The sequence below is a fragment of the Parasteatoda tepidariorum genome, chromosome 1 (genome assembly GCF_043381705.1).
Source record: "Parasteatoda tepidariorum isolate YZ-2023 chromosome 1, CAS_Ptep_4.0, whole genome shotgun sequence".
NCBI lineage: Eukaryota > Metazoa > Arthropoda > Arachnida > Araneae > Theridiidae > Parasteatoda > Parasteatoda tepidariorum.
The window spans coordinates 43,719,435-43,746,352 of NC_092204.1; the positions used below are offsets into that span (position 1 = coordinate 43,719,435).

The following is a 26,918-nucleotide window of genomic DNA, read 5'->3' on the forward strand; positions in this document are numbered from 1 at the left end:
TTTTATCTAAAAATGTTCCAACATCATTTTATGTTTTTTAATAGTGAGGATCGTGCTTCAATGAGAAAAAGTGTTGTTGTCTTTTTAAATTCTGTCAATGTGAGAGCTGAATAATCACTTTTAATATTCACGAGAACATACCAAATAATAATTTTATTCAATTTTTTTCCTTTCTTTTTAATGGTAGGCTTATCTGAAGATCATATGTTGACAAAGTCATTTTATAATTACCCTAAGTTTGTTTTCCAGAGTGTCTTTTTTTTTCCAGGAAATTTTCTTATCTTTAAGTGAGTTATTCGAGTACTATTGATTTATTGAAGAATATATGTTACACAATAAAGACAAAGGATAAAAAGAAAAGGGAGAAAATTAAGAAATAATATATCAATAAAAATCGTAAAACAACAATTCATCAATATTGTAAAAAAGAAAAAAAGAATGTTGTGTTTCAAGCCAACCAAAAACTTTTTATTTCAACAAATTTATAGCATTTTGTACATTGTCATTACTATATGTGTGCTTTAAAACCTTACTTCATGGTGAAATGGGTTTCTATCCCAATAATTTGGGCAGATTGTGGTTTGTTATTTGGATGCTGAATATCAGCTAACATAAAAATGTCAATTCATTCTTCCATCATGTTCCCTTGTTGCTTTTAGGACGCTGAGTGTTACTCGATGGTCCCTTGCAACTGCGTTTGTGTACTGCTAAACGATTTGGGAAGAAAGTCCTTGAGCAGAGTGGACAGGGGACAAGTTGTTGCAGATGGTTCTCCCAGGCATTGTCCCCTAATTCAATGATGCTTGTCATGTCATCATCTGAAACAAAATCTATTCATTATTAGGCAATAAAATAGCCATTTAATGATCACATTTACATTTGATTTTTAATTTATAATGAATTATTAAAAATTTGAAGAAAATTATTTTTAAATTTATGTATGTATTTACTTAAAATTTATGCAAATATTTACTCTTAGGTGGAGAAAGCCTTATAGTTCTATTTGCTGTTGAGATAGATGCTTTAAGAATTATTTTATAAAAGATGCTAAAAAAATTCCTAGCTTCAAACTGTGACAATAAATTAAACAATATATACAATAATTAACGCAGAATTTTTACTAAGTATATTTTTCCTATTTTTTTCGTTATTTTGTATTAATTTAGATCGAAATAAGTGAAAAATATTGTATTTTAGCATCTTAACAATTTTTTGGTGATGAAATATAGCACGGGACACCGGTGTTTCTTTTTGCGTTAAATGTAAACTTCTTCCGAACATGGCCACTTTGAAACAATTTTTCAAATTTGCAGTTATTTAGATCTGAAAGAAACAGTTATTCATTATTAAAACTTCTTTAATCTACAAAATCAATTGGTAAATTTTTGAATAAGAATGAAAAAAAAATTTTTTTTCAATTTTCTTTTTTGAGTTTTTATATTTTAGTACAAATATAATGCCTCTAATCTAACATTATTTTTAGTAACTATTACTGTTTTTTATAGTTAAAAAATACCAAAATATATTTTCGCTTGTAATTAGTGCATCTGAAAAAGTATATAAAAGAGACACTGACTACGTCAAAGAGATAAAACATTAATTGGTGTAAATTAGTTAATTTCATTGAATTTATTTGTAGTGAGGATTTATTACAGCTGAAAAATTCTGTAACATTGAAGAAAATTTTTATTTTGTTTTATTTCGTACTTTAACAGTTATTTCTCACCTGGAGATCCATCTGAATCTCTTTGGGGCTCTTCTTGTTGCTCATCATCTGGTAGTTTGTCATTTTCCCTTCTCCATTTTCTTAGACATTGCTGTTCGTGCATTGATATCACCCAAGAACCATAACTGCGACCACAGATATAACAGGGTACATAAACTGCTGCTCTTTGCTCCTCCTACAAAATACATGATAGCAAGGCTTAGGCTTTAAAAAAAAAAAACAATAGTTGGAAAGCTTAGCCAAAGAGAACATTATTCGCCATTTGGAAAACAATACAATTTTCTACGTTTAAAAAGATTTTTCAAAAGATATATAGTACAAAATAATTCGTTCCCTTACATTTTTAATTAGGGCTGTAATATTGATCAAAAAGCGGCTAATCTAAAAAATAATATATGCTGGATTAAGCTGCTAGTTGGATATTCACTTTTTGAGTAATTCTGTTTGCGTGCCAAAACTATAGTGAAATTATAAAACTTGAAGCGAATATAAAATTCTACCTTAACTTAAGTGGTTGTCGAAAAATTTTTTTTTAATTATATGAATTTTTTAAAATCTTTTCTTAGGCTGTAGCATAAACAAATTGCATCACATTTAAAATTTTTTCTATAATCTTTCAACAAACAATTTAATTATTTTAATGTTCTATGTTGCTATACGAAAATCTGATAATTACATTACAACTATTCTAATGTTCCGTTTTTTTTTATATACTATTCAATGTATTAAAAATAAATTAATAAACGTTGCATGTTTTGAAGTAGTTTTCTTTAAATTTAATAATCGGTTTTTAACAATGATTGAAATTATTTTGAATTATAAATCATATTTCTGAGCTGTGTTAAACTATGTATTTTTGTATACCAATTTGAAATAAAATTTTTAATTAATAGGAAATTTTTCATTTTTTCTAAACTTGCATCTTTTTATGTAATTTTCGATTCCAAAATTTGAAATAAAATCATCTAAAATATTTCCAAGCAGTAAAACAATTAAAAAAAGTCTCAATTTTTTTTATTCACATTTTTCCGAGTACTATCCAAACTATTTTGAATTTGACATTCAATCGCTCAACCTCTCCCCTAACCAATACGTTTCCGAAATGTGTCGACCCCTGATATTTTGAGAGTCAGGAATCAGAATAGGTAGGGAAAAAAAATGTTTATTCATTAGCGTTTCCCTTGAAACGCAGTCTTCGTATGTAAAAATCCAATTGTTAGATCAAAAGTTAGTCAGTTCAATCTTCTTTTTTCCCCCAGTTCAATCTGATATTTTGAGAGTCAGAAATCAGAATAAGTAGAAAAAAATGTGTTTATTCATTAGAGTTTCCCTTGAAACACAGAGATTACGTCTTAGTATGTAAAAATCCAATTGTTAGATCAAAAGTTACATAGTTCAATCTTTTTTTTCCAGTTCAATCTGATATTTTGAGAATCAGAATAAGTAGGAAAAAGTATGTTTATTCCTTAGCTTTTCCCTTTAAACACAGAGATTTCGTCTTAGTAGGTAAAAATCCAATTGTTAGATCAAAAGTTATTCAGTTCAATCTTTTTTTTTCAGTTCAATCTGATATTTTGAGAGTCAGAAATCAGAATAAATAGAAAGAAATATGCTTATTCATTAGCGTTTCCCTTGAAAAAGAAATTGCGTCTTAGTATGTAAAAAGTTATTCAGTTCAATCTTTTTTTTTTTTCAGTTCAATCTGATATTTTGTGAGTCAGAAATCAGAATAAGTAGAAAGAAATATGTTTATTCATTAGTGTTTCCCTTGAAACAGAGATTGCGTCTTAGTATGTAAAAATCCAATTGTTAGATCAAAAGTTATTTAGTTCAATCTTTCTTTTTTTTCAGTTCAATTTGATATTTTGAGAGTCAGAATAAAAACAAAAAATTTGTTTATTCATTAGCTTTTCCCTTGAAACACAGAGATTGTGTCTTAGTATGTAAAAATCCAATTGTTAGATCAAAAGTTATTCAGCTCAATCTTTTTTTTCAGTTCAATCTGATATTTTGAGAGTCAGAAATCAGAATAAGTAGAAAAAAATAAGTTTATTCATTAGAGTTTCCCTTGAAAAAGAAATTGCGTCTTAGTGTGTAAAAATCCAATTGTTTGATCAAAAGTTATTCAGTTCAATCTTTTTTTTTTCAGTTCAATCTGATATTTTGAGAGTCAGAAATCAGAATAAATAGAAAGAAATATGCTTATTCATTAGCGTTTCCCTTGAAAAAAAAATTGCCTTCCCTTGAAAGAAAAGTATGTAAAAAGTTATTCAGTTCAATCTTTTTTTTTTCAGTTCAATGTGATATTTTGTGAGTCAGAAATCAGAATAAGTAGAAAGAAATATGTTTATTCATTAGTGTTTCCCTTGAAACACAGAGATTAATTCTTAGTATGTAAAAAACCGATTGTTAGATCAAAAGTTATTTAGTTCAATCTTTCTTTTTTTTCAGTTCAATTTGATATTTTGAGAGTCAGAATAAAAACAAAAAATTTGTTTATTCATTAGCTTTTCCCTTGAAACACAGGAGATTGTGTCTTAGTATGTAAAAATCCAATTGTTAGATCAAAAGTTATTTAGTTTAATCTTTCTTTTTTTCCCAGTTCATTCTGATATTTTGTGAGTCAGAAATCAGAATAAGTAGAAAGAAATATGTTTATTCATTAGCGTTTCCCTTGAAACAGAGATTGCGTCTTAGTATGTAAAAATCCAATTGTTAGATCAAAAGTTATTCAGTTCAATCGTTTTTTTTAATTATTTTGGACAAATTTGAAGATTTGTTTTCAATTGAATCGAAATTTGTTTCTATATATTTAATGAAACGGAACTAAACATTTAGAATTTTACCCCATTTCTGGATGAAGCCGATTGCTCTCTCATTGAAGAAGCTCTTTTTAAGGGACGCTGGCTAGATTTGCCTTTGCAGACCCTTCTGTGCACAGGTAATCTCTCTGGAAAGAATGTTCGAGTACATAATGGGCAAGGAATTAATTGTGATTGTACTGATGTCCAGGCAGGGTCAGCTTCATCTGATGTTGGCATTTCATCTTCTTCTGGTCTGCGTGGTGGCAGTTTACGTAGATTTGGCGTCAACGAATTGTTCGTCTTTTTCCAGCTCTGTAAAGAACAGAAAATATATAAGTTTACTAATCAGAATACAAATCTAAGGAAACATAATTTAATTTTTAAAAAGTTGTTGTATATTGATATCAAAATGCATTTTGTTTTACAAATAATAGAGACGACTTTTTCGTTTTAGTGAAAAATGGTGATTTTTTAAACATATTTTCATTGCTTTTATAACTAAAAAAATACTTCATCATAAAGTATCTAAAAGTTTACTTTTAATTACATCTTCGAGGACTATTTTCATTAGGTACTTTATATCCCATTTTCTCTTCATTAACTATACTGTTGAGGAGTACTGCAGATTGCGAAGAAACTGTATCATTACGCCCAACAGTTACTGGGTCACATTTCACCATAGGGAAAATTGTCAGTATGGAGATATGTTAACCGATGTAATAAAGCTAAGAAGTATTGTTTTTTTTCTTCTTCTATTTTATCTTAAGATAGAAGGTTATTTGAATAATAGTGGTTTCACTTGTATTTAGTAACATTTTTAATTTCAAAAAGTGTTTTCTTTTAAATTTTTTTTAATTTTAAAAATTGATTTCTGAATGTCTTCTGAATTGGGTTCAAAATTACAAGGTTACGAAGTTGAACATTGGTAGTCGTAAACTCTAAATTGATCGGCTGCTCAATGACGGTTATAATATAAAATAAACAAGTACCGTTTATTTTAAATTAATTAGTTTTATAGGATCACGTCTAAAAAGCTTTAATTATAAACAAAATAAACAGATGGCTTCATATAAATTCAGGAATACTAATTTAGTGACGTAGTCTGCCTATTATACCACGTTCCCGTTGATCATTGGATTGAGTTGACACAACGAATAATATTTTATTTTAAATTAATTAGTTTATTTTAAATTAATTAGTTTTATAGGATCACGTTTTAAAAGCTTTAATTATAAACAAAATAAACAGATGTCTTCATATAAATTCAGCAATACTAATTTAATGACGTAGTCGCTGCCTATGATACCACGTTCCCGTTGATCATTGGATTGAGTTGACATAACGAATAAAAAATAATTTGATACAATAGAACGCTCATTTTTCAATGAAAGCTATAAGGTAGAAAACAAGACTATCGTTTTAAAAAGATTTTATGAAGAACGGAATCGTTTGCCATATAATTTTTATAAATGACGAATAAGAATAAATATTACGAAGTAAGAATGTTGTAATGGCGACAGTGACCTTCGAACTATCAGTATTCATCGTTCTCGGTCGAACGAACTAGGAATCTATATGGGACAGACATTCAATTTTCGATACATAAATTTGATATCATTGTTTGTATTTATGTATTTATATCATTCTGTTATTAATAACGTTGCTTTCAGTTAAAATAAAATAATAACAATAATAAATATCATATTTCATTTAAAAAGATTTGTCCATAAAGAAAATTTATTAGATTCATAAAAATACTTAAATTTAAGGTCAACTTGGTAAAAATTTTTGAGTAACAACACTCGTGATAGCTATCGTTACTTAACTATCGATTATTGTCGTCATTCTCTTTTCAGTGAAAACAGAAAGTGTAGAACATCGTATCTTGGCAACTTTGCAATGTGATGTAGCCAATTTGACTCTTTACATTCCTTTGTTTAAAATGTAGTTAGAAAGTCAAATTTCCAATCATTTGGTATGACTCATCTAACAACCAGCGATACAGTAAATAAAAAGAAGTATTGTAATCGTACCAATATTAGTTATTTCTTTCAATTTTAAAATTTTACTTAGATTATGTCGAATTTAAAGAAACACATTCATTATAATTTAGTGGCAAATTGAACCTTCTTTACCTGAAAATAGTTTGCGCAAGTGATGCAGAACAGAGGTTAGCTAAATTTTTAATCTAAAGCCGCTCTGCATGGCTATTTATAATGACACCGTATATATATATATNAAATATATATATATATTGTCAAAAAAAGTATAGATATTAGAGGTAGCGAATTAATATTTAAGCAAGGAAAAAAAATACTTTTGAAATTTATCTAATAACTTCTCGGATAGATGAGATTGAACACATTATAATCAACTTGATTGACGAAAGAAACAGGGAGGAATTGAAAGCTATTAAATCTCCAAAAGCTCCATCAGGCAATGAAACTGGTTCCCAGTTTTACTCAATCCCACGCTTGACAAATTTATGATTTCAGTGTGGTGCTAACCATATTTTAGCTATGTTTTCGTCTGATGAACTGACGAACCACAGATCTATAATTATTTTTTTCTGTATTGAGCTGGAAATTTTGAAACTGATTTTGACTTTATGTGTTATGTTGATTTCAAATATGCAAAAAGTTTTTCTCGTTCAACTGTACTTTCCGGGGTTTAACACAGCTAAATAGTTTAAGTGTAGCTAGGCTGAGTATACTCAAAAGTATTGTTGAATTTCTGAGAGTTAAGTTGAATCTCGTAGTGAAAAAAGATTGCTTTGTTATTTGAAATTCATGCCGCAAAATATAGTCGAAATCAGTTTGAAAGTTCCAAACAACAAACATACATCGACCACAGTGCTGACGTAAAATATCCTCAGTGGTAAACGGTTCATAAGGTAGAATCCCCTTGCCACCTGGCTAACCGTGGGAGGTTTTCATGGTTTTTCATTCAATGTAACGCTATTGCGAATTAGTTCCCTCAAAAAATTCTCGACGAAGGCTAGTTTGCCCCAATGCTTGATCAAAGAATTCCTTTGTCTTTTGGGTTGGGTTCAAAATTACAAGATTACGGATTTGAACAGTAATGGTCGAAAACTCAGAATTGGGTCGGCTGTTCCACGTCTGTTATGAAGTAAAATAAAATGAAACCAACAACAAACATAGTATTTTTTGCAGAACTTTGAAAATAACTTTCTTCAGAACTTAGTTGTTTTAAATCTCTAAGAGTACAAATTTTTGAGGTAAATTGCTCACACTTTTGAAATGACAACTCTAAAATCAATCAGGAACTACTCAATTATCAAACTCAGAATCGACTAAAAATAGCAAAGCTGGGAGTTGTTAAAATATTTACAATAAAAGAAGCATTTTAAATTTAATCTTTTCTTAAGCCTGAAAATAATAGCAACTTTTTTCCCTTAAAAACCACAGATGTCCAGAGTGTTCTGCGATCACTGCCCTTGATATTTAGAATCCTTGTAAAAACGGTAGTTAAAAATATATGCAGTTATTATTTGTTGCAAATTAATATTTAAGTGAGGGAAAAGCAAAAACACTATAGTAAATTGAAGAATCACTATTGAGAAAAACAGGTTTTAAGACACTAAAAGCTGCTTGAAGAAACAGGCGGGAGTTGATTATTAGAAATACCTCCAAGCTTCACAAAATAGTCAAACTAGTTAAGATGCTCTTCATTTCGCCTTCCTCAATAGTGATCTGCCGCATTTGAATAGAGTTTATTGCTTTCTCCTCGCCTAAACACGACCCTAATACGTTCTGTGATTTCATATTTAGCAAGCCATAAATTTCATTTTTAACTATAATAACATGTGATTACGGAACACGTATTATACGGTGTTAAAATATAAATTTTTTTTTCTGAATATTTTACTTCGCGAGCATCACGATTTGTTCAATTTTGAAATCCCATGCATCAACCAGAGAGCTATAATAATGTTTTTTTTTTAAAAATTTTCTTCACGTCAAAATATTTATTTTACAAAAGAAATAATTAAAATTTAAATAAAATTTAATTATTCTCACGTTTTTAGGAAATTAATTAAACTACATTTTACGTAAAAAATGTTTATAATTAATTTGAGATTTTTAAAGCTTTATTCATAGATGTAGGTAGTTTCCCCAAATAAAAATTTCTTATTTTTTGGGAGTGAAGTTGTTTTCCATTTATGTCTTCCTTGTTCAGCTCTATTTTAGCAAAATAAAAACTACAAGAATTGCTAGGAATAAAATTGTTCTACGAGACCTTACACCGATTCTTTCAGCATCTATTTTATATACATGGGTAAGTTTTTGGATTTTATATATATATATTTATATTTTCGGAAACTCGATTAAATTTTTCATAAGTATTTATAAATTTGAAAATATTCATAATTTGTTTGCTGAAAAATTTGTAATGAAATGAACAGAAAACTAATTGTGTGGCATTTAAAAAAGACGAGTTTTCGTGCATTGAGAAGTTTCGGTCGAAATTTTTTTTTAAGATTCCTGTCATTTTCAAACATAGAATTTAGGTGACAAAAATTGGATAAATGAAAAAATAGTGCACATTTTAAAAAAAATAATTTGTAACATGCTCTCAGACGGAACAAGTACTAATCTTTCGAGGGAAACACAATTATATGATTCAATTTAATATAAAATAAAATATTCAAAAAAATTATACTTAAATTAATAAAAATACCATTTTTAAAATGAAAATCTTGTCTCGGAAAAAGAAACGAGTTTAAAATTTGTAAATTGCTAATTTTTGTAAGAACGTAGTAACGAGTCGTATTCTCGTTATTTATATAAGCCTTAGCACATTTTAAGAAATTATTCAAGCAAGACTCTTTGTTCTCACAAACAAAATTCAAATTTTTGAACCTGTCACAAATACGTTTTCTCTAATGCGCAATCGTAAGTACAAGGTATGCATCAGGTGGTATTCAATTGTTGAAATTTTGACGTTTTGCATTCAACAAATAAACAATTCTAACGGTTGCATAATATGTGTGACAGCAAGATTTTTATTGTACAGTCTGTTCTAAAATTATTCATCAGTGATTCATTTATTGGGATGATTTCCATTCCCGCAAAATTTAAGATCAACGCCCTTCATCTTCATGCACTTGGAATTCTTCCAACCTGAAATCAAAAATGGCGCTTGACGACGTCAGCATTTATGAACTTCGATCGTTTTCTTTTTTATTTAAGGTTGTTGTCCCTAATGTTAAAAGTATGTACAGGCGAATTTTATACTCATATTTTCTGTAACAAATGCTATGGAATCAGTATACGGATTAAATTAAATTACTTTAAATTGTTTATGAATAGTGAAACAGTTTTTAAATTTTCATAATAAAAGTTCGTTGTAATGATGAACCAGTTGTTTCCCGAAAATGGCTAATGCAACAATTAAATATTATTTTCGAAAACAAAATCATTTTGAAAATGCAAATTATTTAAAAAATAATATTACATATAGTTAAAATTTAATTGAAAAATAATTAATAAATGAATATTGCGCAATTTTTTATATATTATATAATGAGGGATCAGCCCCCTGATCGCAGTAGCCAAGCTGTAAAACTGCTGACTCAGTTCCTTTCAGATAGCTTCGATAATTTTTTTCTCTTAAATAATATTTAATAAACCAGTTTTTATACCTCTAATATCTTTTATAGTCCACTTTGATTATACTGAAGGCTATTTCCTCTGCTTGTTATCATCCATCAAGTTCCTAATTTTCTACTGAATTCTTTTAAATTTTTTATACAAAAATAGTTTTTTTAAAAACTAAACCTAATTTTATTATCTAAATATATGGGTTGTTCCATAATCTCCAACCCATAATAGGCACTTTCAAATAATAACGCACAATAAGCAGCTTTGTTTATTTTATAAGTTAACAAACACCACTGGTGTTATCTTTAAAATATTTGACAAAGCTGAATCGTCTATGGCTTATTTGAAACAATGGCTTCCTCTCAGCCAATGAGAAAATTACATTTCTTAAATGTCTTCGAATTTAAAAATCTGATTAAAAATCGAAAATCAGTCTACGTAAAAAGTTCGCATTCAGCTACATGTTTAATTTCGTATTCTTAAAGCCTACCGTTTATCCTCAATCCGGTATGCAGACACATACACAAATTCTTTATTTTATTATATATATCGATACAATAAAATAAGCAATTTTTTGCAGTTAACTTTTCATAATGGTAGAAGGAATAAAAGTTTAATTAGAGTAAATGAGCGAAATTTATAAGATTCGAAAGATTGCATGTTTGTGAGAAAAATACTCAATTCTGAGATACTACATATTATTATTATTATTAAATAAGATGCTGCTAAAGAATTTTAATAAGTAACAAAGTTTAAAAAGTAATAGAGTAACAATAAACAACTTTATACAATTAAATTAGATTCGATAATCTTTTATTTAATAAAAATCAATATATATTTGCTGTTGACTTTAAGAAATAATGAAATAAAGTTATAATTATAGTCACTAAGAGAAATGTTTAAAATTCTCGTATGTTCGTGGGGAAAATGCTTTATTTTACTGGAAATCTATAATCGGTACATAATAAGCTAACTTACGTTCAATATCTATACAGCTTTTTCAATAATAATTATAATAAAGCATTTTTTTGCAGTGTGGTTTCAAAAATGGAAATGTTATGCTAATTTTTGTTATGATTCTTCGAAATGTCTGTAACAGCAAATTTTTATTATTGATGTAAATTGACTTCAAACTGAAAAAAGTTAGCTGCTTTCAGTAGTTAATTTGAAAAATATGCTAATTTTGTAATTATCTTCAACGAAAAAAACTCTATTTTCTGAAATAATCAACAATTTTTTCCTTGTTTTCATTTTGGAATCGATTCACTACTTTCTCATACAATGTAAGGCAGTTTTACTGATAAATTGTTTTTTCCTTCTGATTCGATGAATTAAACTAGTAATTATCTAAAGTAGGTGATATGATATTCTTTTGTAATGCGTGATAGAAACACTTATATTTTTTACATTTAAATATGAATGGAGTTTAATATTAAATTATTGTTTATTGTTTTGGAGGTAGCGCAGCATGTTTTGAATTAAAAAATAAAGACATTATTATTAAAAGGAAACTTAAAATAGTTACAATAAATTCGTAATATTTACACATAAAGCAATGAATTAAATGACGGTTTATGGCAATTCTGTGGTATTTTGAACATATTGGAGATATTATAACTCAAATTTTTAAACCCTGAAGTCTTATTTACGAATTCTTGATTCGAAATTTTTATACTGATTTCTTTATTTAATGAAAATCATTAAAATTAAATATTTTAATCTGTTTAAAAATTACACTACATTGAGAAAAAAAAAAGCATGGTCAAAACTACCAAAATATGGTAAAATTGACCGAAGAGTTTTGGTAGTGATTTTGGTATAATTAACAATAAAATATTGTTTTATAATGTGTGATAAAATATGGCAAAAGTGGTAAAATTTGGTAATTTTATCAGTTTTAGAGCACGTCACATAAAAACTTCTTATTCAGTTAAAGCTACTTTTCAGTTTGGTATTTTTTACTAAATGTAAAAATTATAATTTGGAAATATTTATAATATAATAAATTATATATTTTGGTTTTATTAACTAGCTTTTATCTTTTACCAGAAATGTCTTAAAATAATGTAATTTTACCTGATACTTTTTCATCCTGTAGAAATAGGGATAAAAACAAAAAATTAAAATTATTAACCCCCCAGATATATTATAAAAATTATAAGCATAATTTAATTCTGTATGACTCCGCTTTTGCCTGATAACCACCTTGCCTGGATTCGGTCAGGATGTGAGTTTACAATGTTTTATAGGTTTCGTATCCAATTTTAACTATTTGTTGCGAATTTGATCGCTCAAATCCAGCAAATTGCGTTGCTGCTGATTTTGGCATTTTACCCACTGTCCCAACATGTCCTCAGTTTTACAGGTTAACCAAAATATGTGAGTATTCTTAAAGACAAATCCAAAATACTTTCAGCTCGATGAATTTTTCTGATGTGATCTTGAAATAAAACGAGGTCTCATCACTTATCATGAAGATATTAACAGAAAGACAAAACTTGATCATTCAAAATGTTAAAACAAATATGTTGGCTTATGTTAGCGGCCACGTGACCACACTCAATTAATAATAAGACAAACATTTCTACTGTATCATAAACCCATTTCCAATGAATGCTGCTTTTCCTAATTTCTCATGGGGTAGTTATTTTTTTATACGGTGTACTTAAACCATCACAGAATCATCTCCATTAAACGATAATTAAATCGATTATCAAACCCGCATTCCATTAATGATCCATTATAAGAGCAGAAAAAGAGGAAGACCTGGATTGAGATACATTTAAAAAAAATTCGGATCAAATTACGGTAAAAGTCAGTGTGCCGGCAATTTTTACTGTATAATTCCTTTTTTTACAGAAAAATGATACGAAGGAAAAAAATCTGATGTACCGTAATTTTTACAGTGATAAAAATTACCTGTAAAATCACTGAATCACTTTAATTAAATAAATATTACTGTAAAAATTACGGTATAATATTTTGCGGTAAAACAGATTTTACAGATGATGCCCCCAAAGTGGCGGTATTTTATACCTGAATTTGATCTGGAATTTTTTGCAATGTAAATGGAATTGCAGATAACCAACTTCTTGGTACATCGGAAAAAACTGGCTCAACCTGGACTGTATGGTGAACTGTAATGTTTATAAGCTTTTATTTAATAATTTTTCAAAACTTGGTGGAGGGACGCCAAAAAATTCCACCTTTTTTTTTAAAAAAAAAAATATTTTTTGAGAATTGGGGGTTTAGTACCATGTAAAAAATTTCGAATAAAATTACAGTAAAAAATACCAGCACTCAAAGTCGGTACTTTTTACCAAGAAATCCATTTTTACTGGAACAAGTTATGGAACACAAAAATTATAAACTGTAATTTTTATAGTGATAATTACCGTAAAACCACTGAATCACGCTAATTAAATACATATTACTGTAAAAATTACGGCGTAATAGTTTACGGTAAAAATGGATTTTACGAAAGATGCATTCAAAATGCCTTCACTTTATAACGTAATTTGATCCGGAATTTTTCAGAATGTCAGAGGATGTAGCAGATTTTTCTTGAAGAGTAACGCTTGCTATATCAGTGCAAAGCATCCATTGCAATGTTGCTGAAATTTGCAGAGCAGCCATCAGGAAGAATATTAGAAATCGACTCAACCGATCGAATACGGAGAGGGCAAAATAATTTACATATGTTACCATCCTCAAATCTTATTTAGCCTAAAATGTTTTCTTTTCTCTCTTTGCCCTCTTTTGGAAAAAAAAAGTTCAACATCTTCAAATGTAATAAATTATGTCATTAAATAAGTCTAAAGAACTAATCACGCTTATACACTAAATAAAAATAGTATTTAAAAATATAAATTTTTGAGTGAAAGCAAAAAATGGAATGCAGTTGAAAAAAAGCAGTTTCTTGCGAACCAATTTTGCCTTTAAAATATTCTTGGAATCATTTGAAATTTATTTTCATCAAAGTAAAATATAAGTTTTTGAAATTTATGTAAAGAACAGCCAGTGAAATATATATAAAAAATTACAGGACTATCAAATAAAAAAAGCTTAACCTTGTTTAATCAAATAGATAACTTGAAACCTATAGTATAATTCGCATTTGAAGAAGAAGGGTATTATTAAGTAGATTCAGATAAATTACATTTTAAAATTTTTGAAGTCGTTACACATAAGAATTGGTTGACATGCAATGTATGACCATATGATGATCGAGTAACACGTAATAATTATAAGGATCAAGCAATGTATTGACTATACATTGCTTTAATCACTAATTCTTTCATTCCATTATAAAAATTAAAATAAATGCGAACTGCTTACTATTCGTCTTATTCAGGCGAAGAATAAGATTAGTGAAAAAAAGGAAAACATTTGATGGATTTTAAACATAAAAGAAATTAAAATGTAAGTATTTATATCATAAATTTTAGCATTTGAAATAAATTTGGAGTTGTAACTTTTCAAATATTATTATCAACCCTTCAAAAAATAACACGCAAATCTTCAGATTTACAGTTATAAAATTTTTTCTAGCAATAAAAATTCCCTTTCTGTAGTTACTCTTCTTTTTAACTAACCAGTAAAAAAATGAGCAATAAAAATCATTCACAATTCGTTACATCGTTTACCACTAAATCTTATACAATAACCAAACGATCAATAAACTCTTCAGCAAATTCTGTTCGAAACAAAGCAAAGAAACTGATTAACGTAGTTAACATCATAAAGGGCAAGGAAGGGGATCTCTTCCCCTAAAAAGAACATAATTGCGGTAATTCAGTCACGTACAATACAGCGTCTGGGAGGTCAACGGACTTTAATCTTCGTACTTGTGGTCAGTGCCTTCGAATACTTTATTATGTGTATGCACACACGTATTCAACTGCTGTGATTAACTTCTACGTGGCTTCCGCGTTGATTTAGTGTTCAGCTATATTATTTCGGAAGCTGAAGGTAGCTAATTTTTTTCTTTTCGAAAAAAGTAATCAAAAATTTTATTCTACGTAAAGGATTGTGAATCGTAAAAAAAGAATATGGGAAGCTATTCCGTATTTATTTCTGGAGTGGGTTATAAGGTATGTGATGGTAAACGTGAAGTTTTTATTTGGGGATGCAGGAAGAAAGAGTTTCACGCGATCTCATGTGTTATTTCCTCAATAAATCATTTCTTTATTTGTTTATTTGAATATGTGATGTAAGTTAAAAAGGGTAGTAAAGATTCACCAGTTTCACCAGTTTCTATTTCATTTTTGAGATATAATTTAATGTTTAATTAATATCACCAGATACAGATTAGACGTTAACTGAAGAAACTTGTATTTGTGTTTTTTGGAGATTAATAATTTCCGTAGTAGCCATTCGATAAAATATCATATATACTTCCCGCAGGAATCGTTACATACAATATAAAATGATACATACATATTTCTTACAGGAGTCGTGCTGTAAAAAGTTAGGCATACATTCTTCTTACAGAAATCATTCTGTAAAATATTATTTATCATTCTGTAAAATGGTAAATGCACTTACTACAGAAATCATTCAATAAAATGACATATGTTCTTATAGAAGTCGTTATATAAAATAAAAATTTACATATATACTTCTTATAGAAGTCATTCTGTAAAATGACTTATGTGCTTCTGCCATAAAATGACATAGGGGCTTCTGTAAAGTGACACATATATGCTCCTTACAGAATTCATTTTTGAAAATGGATAATATGCTTCTTTGAAGTCATTTTGTAACACATGATTCTGTGAAATGACGTATATGCTTTTAACAGAAGCTGTCTTAAAAATGGTGTTAAACATCATTTAAATATTTTTTTCTAGAAATGGAAATAGAATTGTGAGTCTTGTGTTAAAAATGTAATTAAACTTTAACCTCTTCGAGACGATCGAAACATATATGCACTCTTAATCTCTGAATTACGGTGTAGCGTTGGGAATTATCCCTACTTGAATATTTTCTATCAAAAAACTTTTACAGTTTAATCGGCCAATAGAGTATATCTTTTCCCCTCACACTCTTTTCATAAACCAATGAGAATTAGACATGCTCTCGCATTCAAGGATAGCCTATGCTATTCTCTCTGTCTTTTCAATTTACATATTTTCGTCATTGTTTTAAAAATATTGTTAAACTTGTTTAACTGAACTATCTTATCACTTTTTTCATTTCACATCAAACCATCCTCCACAAATAGTGACTTACGGACGTGATATTAACACGCCAACCTTGACAGAAACGCACACCTCTATATGAAAACACCCAGTTTAATGAATGAAACATAGTGAACAGTTGACTTGCTATTTGTGACTGTGACATTACCCTCCTCACCCTGTTGCTACTCAGTCTCGATCACACACAACGGGGACCCGTATACACTTGACCGCTAATTGCAGCACAGGAGTAATCACGCCCATAACAGTGATCTTAATACAGCTCTCACGACCTCAAAGCTGGTGATCTTAATACAGCTCTCCTGGCCTCTTTCAAAACAGAAAACTAATGAACTAGTGGTATCCGTTTATCTAATTCTATGGCAGATAAAATTCTGAGGGAAGAGTATTGTGGCGTAACTACCACCACAATTATTCAATTCCCATTTACCACTAGTATATAAGACATGGTAACTTGATTTTCTCTGGAGATATGTTTGTATAGATGAAGGTTGACAATATCAGTAGCCTGTGTTCCAAAAACATCTTACCAACCTCCGCAACTGTAAAAAAGATAAAAGTGGTAGCTTAACTATTTCTTGAGCAGTTTATTTGTAGGAGGGGTAGTGGTAATTTGATTTATTTAAATTCTCCACCAATTAGTTCAAATAAAAAATTTACCGTTTCACTTTTAACTAACATTAATTAGATATCTTAGAATTAAAGTGAAAGCAAAAATAAATCAGCCCATATTTAAGCTACCACTTAATATTTTCCCCCATCTTGATTCTGATTTCGTATGAATGGGCTTGAACGAATGAGAATGATATGGCTTGCCCATCCCAGAGAGGTTAAAGGCAATTGGACTTTTAAACGAATATGCTTCATGAAATGGAATGGCATTATTTTACGTAATAAACTGCAAAGGTGAATCCCTAAAATACTGACATACACTTTAGAAGGGGATTTTATTTTTTTCAGAAAGAAATTAGATTTTGCTTTTTCTGTTGAAAACGTTACAAGGAGGTTATATCGACTGGAAAGTTTGCAAAAAAAAAGAGATTTTTAGTGCATAATCTGAAAATAGGTTTATTCTGGATTATTGTGTCAAAATTTCATGTCGATTGGACAAAAATTGGCTAATTTATGTGGTAAAAAACCGTAATAATTTGTAACAGTATGGCAATATAACTTTAAACATATATTTCTTTGAGTTACAAAATACTTTTGGTGTTATGGGTTGTCATAGCAAATCCCAATTTTAAATCACTTCCGCCTGGTTGTTGTTGTTGTTGTAGTTCATTTACGTTGCACTAGAGCTGCACAATGGGCTATCTGAGGATGATCCGAAGACATGCCATCACAATTTTGATCCTCTGCAGAGGGGATCACTTCCGCCTGGAAACAGTCGTTTTAAGTAGAAGGATCCATGAATATTTTAATAAATTTAAAAATAAAGGTCAGTTAACTTCGAAATAATATGTCAATTGAGAAAGAATGGCAACAAAAGTTGATTTATTAAACTAATAAAAGTTTTAATTATTTAAATGATCTGGTGAAAGGAAATTTTCCAAAAGCGTTTAAATTATGAAAAACTTCAAATAAATCGCTGATAATATGTTTTATAAGGTCATGTTTTAAAATATTTTTTTATGAAAATGGCTATTGAAATTTATTTTTATTCTAAAAAATTAAAGTTAGTTTAAAACTTCTCTTTTACTTTTCCCACATTTATAAAATAACAAAAAATTACATCAAGATTCATTTATTAACCTTTTATAAATCTGTGAGAAATATACTTTCCACCAAACTCATTAATTTTTTAATGTCTATTAAATTAGATGGGAAACTATTTTTCCACTTACTTGTACGGCCATCTGTTGACAACTTCGGAAAATAAAAAATTAAAATGGAAAGGTATTTTTTTTATATTTTTATACACAAATTTGGGTAGCAGTAAAGGTTAGCGTAGGGCCTAGAAGAGAGGCTGACTCTTGGGAGCTATTTTTTCTTCTGCTTTTTACATGCGTTTGATCATTTTTCATCGAGTTTAGTTAATATCAATAAATTCTCTGTGAATAAATAAATCCGGAATTTATAAATAAATCTGGAACTTATAAATAAATCCGGGTTTTATAAATAAATCTGGATGAGGATAATTTTTTATAGTAGATAAAATTTTAGAAGATTTCCATGTATCTTCCTCTCCGCCAAAAAATTGTTTTAAAAAGAAAATTAATTTCAGTTAATAAGTTAAATGAATTTATTTTTATAAATAAGTCTCAGTCCCATAAATGTTTTAATGTAAGATTATCAGAAAAGAGTGCCCCAAAAAATTTTTTATTATTTCAAATTTTACAAAAACAAAACAAATTTTAATAAATAAATTTTTCAAAATTTAAAAAAATTCTATAAAATTGTGTTTAAATCATAATTTGTTCAATATTATTTCGAACTACTATAATTAACTTACTATAAAGAGCCTTCAACGTTGAATAAAAAAGAACCATCAACTTATATATGTTTAAAATTATTTAAACAAAATAAGATTTGAAGCTTTTTAAAAAAAAATTGAAAAATGGTAAATTAAAAATATCTATTGAGAAAAATCAGCACCATTTATTTATCATAGAATTTTTTATCTTAACCTAAACGAAAATTATTAAGTTCACTGTATGTCTTCTATTCATATTCACGTGTTAGTTAACAAGTAAATAGGAAAATTTTGCATAAATAATTTTACTATAACTTACTTTAGGAAGAGATGTTGGTTTTGACATGCTTGCTTGGCTTAGTAACTTATAAAACTGTTTTCTGGAAATGATGGCCCGCACCCCAAAACCCTATTGACTCTGAGTGTTCCTATTTTTCTTGACATGTTCTTTTTTTTCTTTTTCTTTTTTTGGTAAAGAGTTCTTTGGAGATGTGCGTGACTACACAAGTACGTGGTTAAGTAGTTCCTTATTAAATGTGATGTGAGAGACGAGGGCAAAATTAGGGTGTGACAATTATAAGAATACATTCATAATAGATGAATAACGAACTTCCGATGAAAACTTTTAATGCTTAAGTTAAACTTATTTAGTAAAAAGAACTTTCATATTAAATATAGCACATCGGAATTTATATATATGGAATATGTACCGAATTTCGTAAACGTTTATTGTTTTATAATTATTCATGTTTTATTTCATTTTTATATTTCATAACAGTTGTTAAACACACGACCCAATTTTGAGTTTATGATCACCAATGCAATTTTGAACCCAATTCAGAAGACAAGAGAACTCCTGAATTACGTATTGGGAGGAATTCACCTTAGTGAATGACGTTTTGATGGAACTAACCCGCTCTGCGTCATGAAGAATAAAACCTTCCACGGTTAGCCTGATGGCAAGAAGACTCTAACGCATGACCCATCTACCACTGAGGATATTTTACGGTACTGTAGTATGTAAAGTACTATGCATCTTCTTGATTAAAGTATCAGGAAAAACTCGCATTCACGAAGAATTTATTGAGAGATACTTATCTACGTGTGCGCTAAATTAAAAAAAAAATTACGAAAATAGTCTTCTGTTTGCCCGATGTCAATGACATTTTAAGAACTGACTTATCTTTCACCTGGAAATAATTTATGGTATGGCACCGTAAATTAACTTCAACACACGTCTCAATCTTCTGAATCCATTTTGAATCCTTATTAAATTCTTATTTATAAAATTGAAAGTTATTAACTGTCAACCTAATTTTGCTTGTTGTTGTTAAAATAAATTCATATGATAATTGGAGTAAAAAAGCGTTGTGTTTTATTTTCTCAGTACTTTTCATTATTTCTTTCAACAGATTCTATTTTACATTTTAGTGCATTCATAATTGTATATTAATTGATTAAAGGGGGATTATTTAAAGCCCTTCATTCTTATTATTTAAATAAATAAATTTAGTTATTTAACTAAATTTATTTACTTAAAAAAATTCCAATTTAATTATGGGACGAAAAAATAAATATAAATTTTTCGTAGTGGATAAAGTTTCGAGGTTGTACAGAATTGCCCTAACTAAAATAGTTACATATTATTTAAATTGCTATTTTTAATAGCATATTACACTCATTCAACGAACTCGCTGCAGATTCTATTTTCTTAACCCGGTATTTTATGTCATTCTTCCACGACTTATGGCAGTGGATTTGGAAAGTATTATTCAATAGGTATCATTTCGAATTAAAAATAAATTTTTCAAAAGTTCAAAATTTACCTAGTATAAAAGGATAGAGAGGATAAAATATTAGTTTTTATGCTATCTGCTAGACATTAGCTAAACTTAATTAATCTTAGAGTTGACAGAGTGTTCATACTACGAAGTTTCATCTTCTATTTCTTTAATTTAAATTTATAACACAATTCCTCATAAATACACAAGTGAGCGACCTTTGTGCTAAAATACAAACTAAGGCAAATAACGTTAAAGAGCACAAAAATATTTATAAAATACAGACAGCTCCTCATGCTCTACATAGTATAACATGAGGCTTACAGGTGTAAGAGGGCAAAGTACATTTGTAAATTAAAAACAAACACGTATAAATAATCAAACATTTTAGAAAAGCTGTAAGCATACTGTTTATACAATGCTGGCTAAATACAATATTTTCTCTTGTAATTTTGTTGAATTTATATGGATTTTTTTCCTTTGCACGCGTACAGTAAGAGTAAGTTCATTGCTATAATTATAGTTCCAATTTGATACAATCATAATATGTATCTGAACAAACCCTTAATGTAAATGTACCATATAATGTACCATATACTTACGATATAATCGTATGTACGTTGTACCATATAATAGAAATTCATATATTTGACTACAAAATAGTATGTTCAATTTTAATAGAAACATGGTTCAATTGAAAAGTTTATTAAGGTTACAGCTAGTTATGGCTCGTATTTGCTTCAACATTAATATTGTACTATGTTGAACCATATTATTGTAATTCCTAAATTTGACTACATAATTCCATGTTACCGTTGAAACATGCTTCAATTGAACACGCTATTGAGGTTACAGCAAATGATGGTTCGTATTTGCGGCAACCTTAATAATGTACCATATAATCGTAACCATATTAACGCTATTCATAAATATGAATGTGCAATACAGTGTTAACATTTGAATAGAAACATAGCTCAATTGAAGACCTAACTAAATTTGCAGCAAATTATGATTCGCATTTGCTGCAGCTTTAATACTGTTTTATTTTGAACCATATTATTGTAATTCATAAATTTAGCAACACAATAGTATGTTTCCATTTGAATGAAATCATGGTTCAATTAAACACCTTATCAAGATTGCTGTAAATTTACCCTGTATTTTAATTCAAGATGCAGATATCATGGTTTAATATTGAACTGATTTTTTGAGAGTGTATTAAAAACTCTAAGAACTCTCTACTTAAAACTAAATTTATCATTTATATGAAAATTAAGCAAATCTAAAGTCATCAGACAAAGAAGTTCAACAACCTTTAGACAACAACACAAATCCCATGATCGAGTTTTCCATCATTTCATCTATTATGGGACTTAGCACTTTCTAAATATAAAGTAAAACATCGTGAAGATTACGATTAACTTCAAGTGGAAGTAAAGTACAAATGGGGATACGCCCTTGTTGAAACGTACCCCTTCCAAGATTTTGAATCCACGACAAAAAATGTCACGCAAATCTATCACGATATAGAGGAAGTTGTCAGATACTTCTCCAGTATTGCTCCAAAAATGTCTTCAGATATCAAAGAGATGCCGGAATAAAAATTCTACTCATAGAAATCAAAGATGATAAAAATATCTAAAAATATTGGATGTGCAGGTAACAAAAGAAAAAAAAAACAGGGTCAAGAATAGAAAAAAAAAGGAAATATCATTTGTTTGAAATGTGGATATTTAAAAAAAATTTATAGCTAAATTTTTCATTTTGAGTAGCTTTCAATTGAAATTAAAAAAAATTGTAACTTAAAAAAACAAGAGTATTCAAAAATCTTCATTAAATTTAAATTAAATTTGCAGAGAAAATAGAATAAAGTATTTTATAGAAAAATGACTTATTTTAATTTAATATGATTAATTACCGTAGCATTTTTGTTGAAAGAAATTCGATATAAGTTAGAGTCTATAGAATACAGGCAAAAATAAGGTTAAAGAATGTCTAATTCATACGAAAATTATAATTTTACTTCCAAACATTTAAGTTATTCCTCAATTTTTTGCATAATGAACCTTAGAATCTATCTTTATACAAATATATTGACACCCATTATAACAAAAGTATTTCAAGGGTGTGATGGACTTGTAAGATCTTGCCTTATTCGCAAATCCAACGGCGAATATAAACGCCCAGTACAACTTATTTATCCTTTAGAACTCAATGACTGAAATGAACAATGATAAACTTTAATAGTTGATGTTTTTTTTTTCTTCTTTCAAGTGAATATTTGCATCTCATTTCAAATTTATTTGCATTTAAATGTTATTTGCTTAATATGTTTATGTTATTTTTGTCTAATTTTTATGTTTAAAATTTTAGTGAACTCGGAGGAGCTCAAGTGAGGAGTGTTGAGGATTTATAATACCAGATGGCGCTGAGCGCAAAAAAATTTGTTAATTATTTTTTTTCTGCACTTCTTAAGTTTCAGTTTACTTTTACCACTGAACCACGATGGAATAAAAATCATCTTAATCATTACAATTTGTGTAATTATTGTATAATTCGAGTTACCCATAGAATGTATTCTTTATTAAAAATATTGTATCCCAATGAGTCTATTCTTCGATACAAATTTTGTCATTCTATGTAGGTCTATTAGGTCATTCTATTCTACAAATAATATATACTAGATTCTCCTTGAGTCTATTCTTTATATAGAGAAGAAAACATTGGATCCCAATTAAGTCGTTATTACAAATTAACATTGGATACCCCTCGTCCTCTTATTATTTTAAGAAACTTTTCGTTGCATGAATGGTGATCATAATAACTGCCAACTCAAACTTAACATAATTTGTTGTAGATCTTTGGTGAGTTTTTTATTTTTGATAAATTGCGCGTTTAATCCTTTGGCACAAAATTTTTATTAAACATATTTTTCTTACTTTCTTTTCATTACTTTGAATTAATTTTAATCAAAATAAGTGGAAAAAAAACTGTATTTAACACAATGAGAAAAAAATTATGGTCAAAACTGCAAGAATATATTAAAATTAACTGTGTTTCTAATTCTATGGGAACACTAAGCAGCACGATAATTTTTTATTAAAACGTTTTATTAAAATTATCAATAAAATATGAGTTTTATTACGTTGCTGTTTATTAGTAAATGTGGAAAAATTAAATTTTTTCCAAAAGTAAGTAATTTTAATCGAAGTTTAGTTTTGTTTAAAAACCTCAATGTCCCGCAGTGGACTGATCGTTAAGACACGGTTCCCACAAGATCACCGAAGTCAAGCATCACTGGCTACGGTCAGTGTGCGGGTGGGTGACCACTTGGATCAGTCTGCGTAGGTACCGAGGGTGTGCGGTATTGGTCCTCGTTAAACTGTGCTACCGTAAAGTGCTCGACTTCGCGCGCAGGTCGTCGGGCTACCGAAGCGGGGGTGCCATCCCCTCCGCAGAGGATCAAAATTGTGATGGCATGTCTTCGGATCATCCTCCGGGCTGTTTCCCAGACCGTCGCCAATAGCCCATTGTGCAGCTCCAGTGCGACGTAAATTAACAACAACAACAAAAACCTCTATTTTATTTAGTAAATACTTAACTTTGTTTCTTATCGGTTAACTGTTTTTTTTTCTCAACTTAAACTAGAAGTAGACATCTACTAACCCTTAAAACTATGAAAAATGTGCATTTGTAAATGTACAAATGTCTGGTCCAGGCTAAACTAAATCAGTAGCTTAACTGTTACGCAGTAAGGCTTTTCAATCAACCTAAAATTTGATCGCAGAGGTTGCTGGTTCCAATCCTATCGCAACCTTAAACTTATACATTTAAGTTTCTTTATTTAGAGTTAGGCCCGAAATACGAAAACTTGTGTGATCAGTACAAAGCTTAGCTTATATACCCTTACCAAGTTAAAATACAGGTGAAACAAGATAGAGAAAGACATAGCAAACAAATATCCTTCAACACAGAGGGATTAAAACCCGCTACTTCCACGTTACAATAGATGCATCTTTGTACCGTCTTTCTCTAATTTGGACAATCTGTTCTTCCACTTGACAAGGGCTTATATTAAATCGTACCTTATAATGAACACACAAGCCTGCATATGTATTTGTAACAATAAATAAATACTCGGAAAGTAATAATTTTCTTAAAATTATTTTTACAGCAATCGTCTTTCTGCCAGAGCAGAAAGTAGCTTGGAGGTAACGGGCTCGTATCAAACCGTAACCATGAATGTGTAAAAGTAAATAAATAAATTTGGTTCAGATGTAGACTCGTGTGCTCAATACAACGAATGACTTGTCCGTATCAAGTCGCAGAACGGATAGCACAAAAATGTGCAAAAACAGCACGAAGATATTGAACCCACTACCTATAAACTTCAAAAGTTTGCTGAAAGAACAACACCCGGTGGTAATGGAGTTCCCAATAATATATAGTTGTTAACCTTGCACCTGCCGTGTGATATGCCTGTGCTGCTAACCACTCTGAAGCGTAGCAGTTCGAATCTTGCTATAACACTGAATGTATAGTCTTGCTGTCTTTCACAAAATTGTGCAATCTGTGAAGTCATTTTTTGTATAACAAAGAAACCATCACATGCATGTAAATAAATAAATAAATCTCACTACCTCTACGAAAGGTTGATAAAACAGTCACCATAATTTTATATATGAGTTCATTATCTTTAAAGCACTTAAATTAGAATTTGCAGCCATCATTCATGTCCTTTTACCCCGTGTTATAAATGAAAAAATATAATTGAATGCGAGAAAAAAATTATCAGTCACCTAACTCCTATCAACCATTTAAATAAACCTCCATTTTAAATAAACTGTAGAAGTTAACAGTTGCAAATCTCTTTCATAAAAAGCATAGACATCAAAAGGTTAAAATTACCAAATAAATGGTAAAATGAGTGAAGGTTTCGGAGAATATTTAGGTAATTTTATTATGAGAGCATGGTATAAAGACTATTTATTTCATTAAATTTACTTTTCAGTTTTGTACTTGTTACTAAATGAATGGTAATAAGAACTTTGAAAACTTGAATTTCCGGAAAAGCTTTACTATGGCAAACGGTAAAATTATCAAATAAATGGTTTAAATAGCATATGTTTTGATTGAAATACCAGAAGTATGTCAAAAATCAGAATTAAACAAATTATTCCATTTACGAGAACAAATATGGGCATAATAAGAAAATGAAAATAATGCGGTAAATACTGAATACGAAAAAATTCTTAAAAATATAGGCTAATGCACTTTTAGTTAATCTTATGCTTAAGTACTCTAAACCTTTTAATTTGTTTGTACTTGATCTAAATGCTTTTCTGAGAACAGTTAGTAGACTACTTTGTTTCAGCTTGAAATTTCTAAGAAATATGTTTCGAGTTCTACTTTTATTTCAAGTGTAAGAGAATCGATATTTTCGCTTAGAACTGGGCCATAGTGAATAAACATTTCTATTATTTCTTTCACGACAGCTTAAGTAAATTTGGAATGTGTCACTGTTATTCAAATTTTTTTTAAAGGCACTTGTTTACGAAACTAATATTCATATATAGATTTACATAAATTTGTATTTTTGTAAGTGAAAAATAGGTTAAAAGAAATAAGAAAAATAGAATTTGCTTTATAATAATTGTATTAAGTATAGATCATTAAAAATTAATGATTGCTTTAGAAATTTATTTGCAGAAGTAGGTTAGATTGTGAATATAATGTCTGTATCTTGTACCATAAAGAGGTGCATATTAGGTGCAAACTTAATAAGTTATCCTTGTAACCCAACCATAATAAAGTCTTCAACCAATCATGTTTAAGTTCAAGCTGAAACATACTTCAAGTAACCAAGTTTAAAAAGTGTAGTATAGTTGAACTAAATTAGCACTATATTAATGTTTCAGCAAATTTTAACCACTTTATAGTTAAAAACGCTCTTTGAAATTTCTAATTGTGCAATTTCAACAAGCTCATTGCCTAATATCTATTAGAAAATACTATGTGTGTGTGTGTGTGCGTTTTTTTTTTTTAAAAACTATTAATTTTTAAATTCTTTCCTGATCGATTGATTCGATTGCTTTTTATTGTTCTTAGATTATAGTAGATATGTTATTGGATCGATTATTAACTCATTTTTATAAGACATTTTGAGTATTAATTAATTGTTATTAGAAATAATCCAATTAATTAATTAATTATTAAAATTTTTCGTTATTCATTGATTTTTATTAGAAAATAAATTCCACACAATTCTACATTCATATACGGAGGCACAAAATATTGTGTTGGCAATTTTTTTAAGCATGCTAAAAGAAAAATGCAACAAAACATATATATTAAATTGAATCGAACC

General features: G+C 28.9%; 1 protein-coding gene across 1 annotated transcript in view; it reads right to left on the reverse strand.

The window, feature by feature from the left end:
• Positions 1 to 441: 441 nt before the first annotated feature.
• Positions 442 to 26,918, reverse strand: part of LOC107438753 (zinc finger protein 474) — a 72,691-nt gene continuing 46,214 nt past the window's right edge. The window contains exons 3-5 of the mRNA XM_016051111.2: positions 4,573 to 4,842; positions 1,727 to 1,901; positions 442 to 818 (exon numbers count right to left, since the gene is read on the reverse strand). Of these exons, the coding sequence (XP_015906597.2) occupies positions 637 to 818; positions 1,727 to 1,901; positions 4,573 to 4,842 (627 nt within the window). The 3' untranslated portion in view covers positions 442 to 636. The remainder of the gene's footprint in view (positions 819 to 1,726; positions 1,902 to 4,572; positions 4,843 to 26,918) is intronic.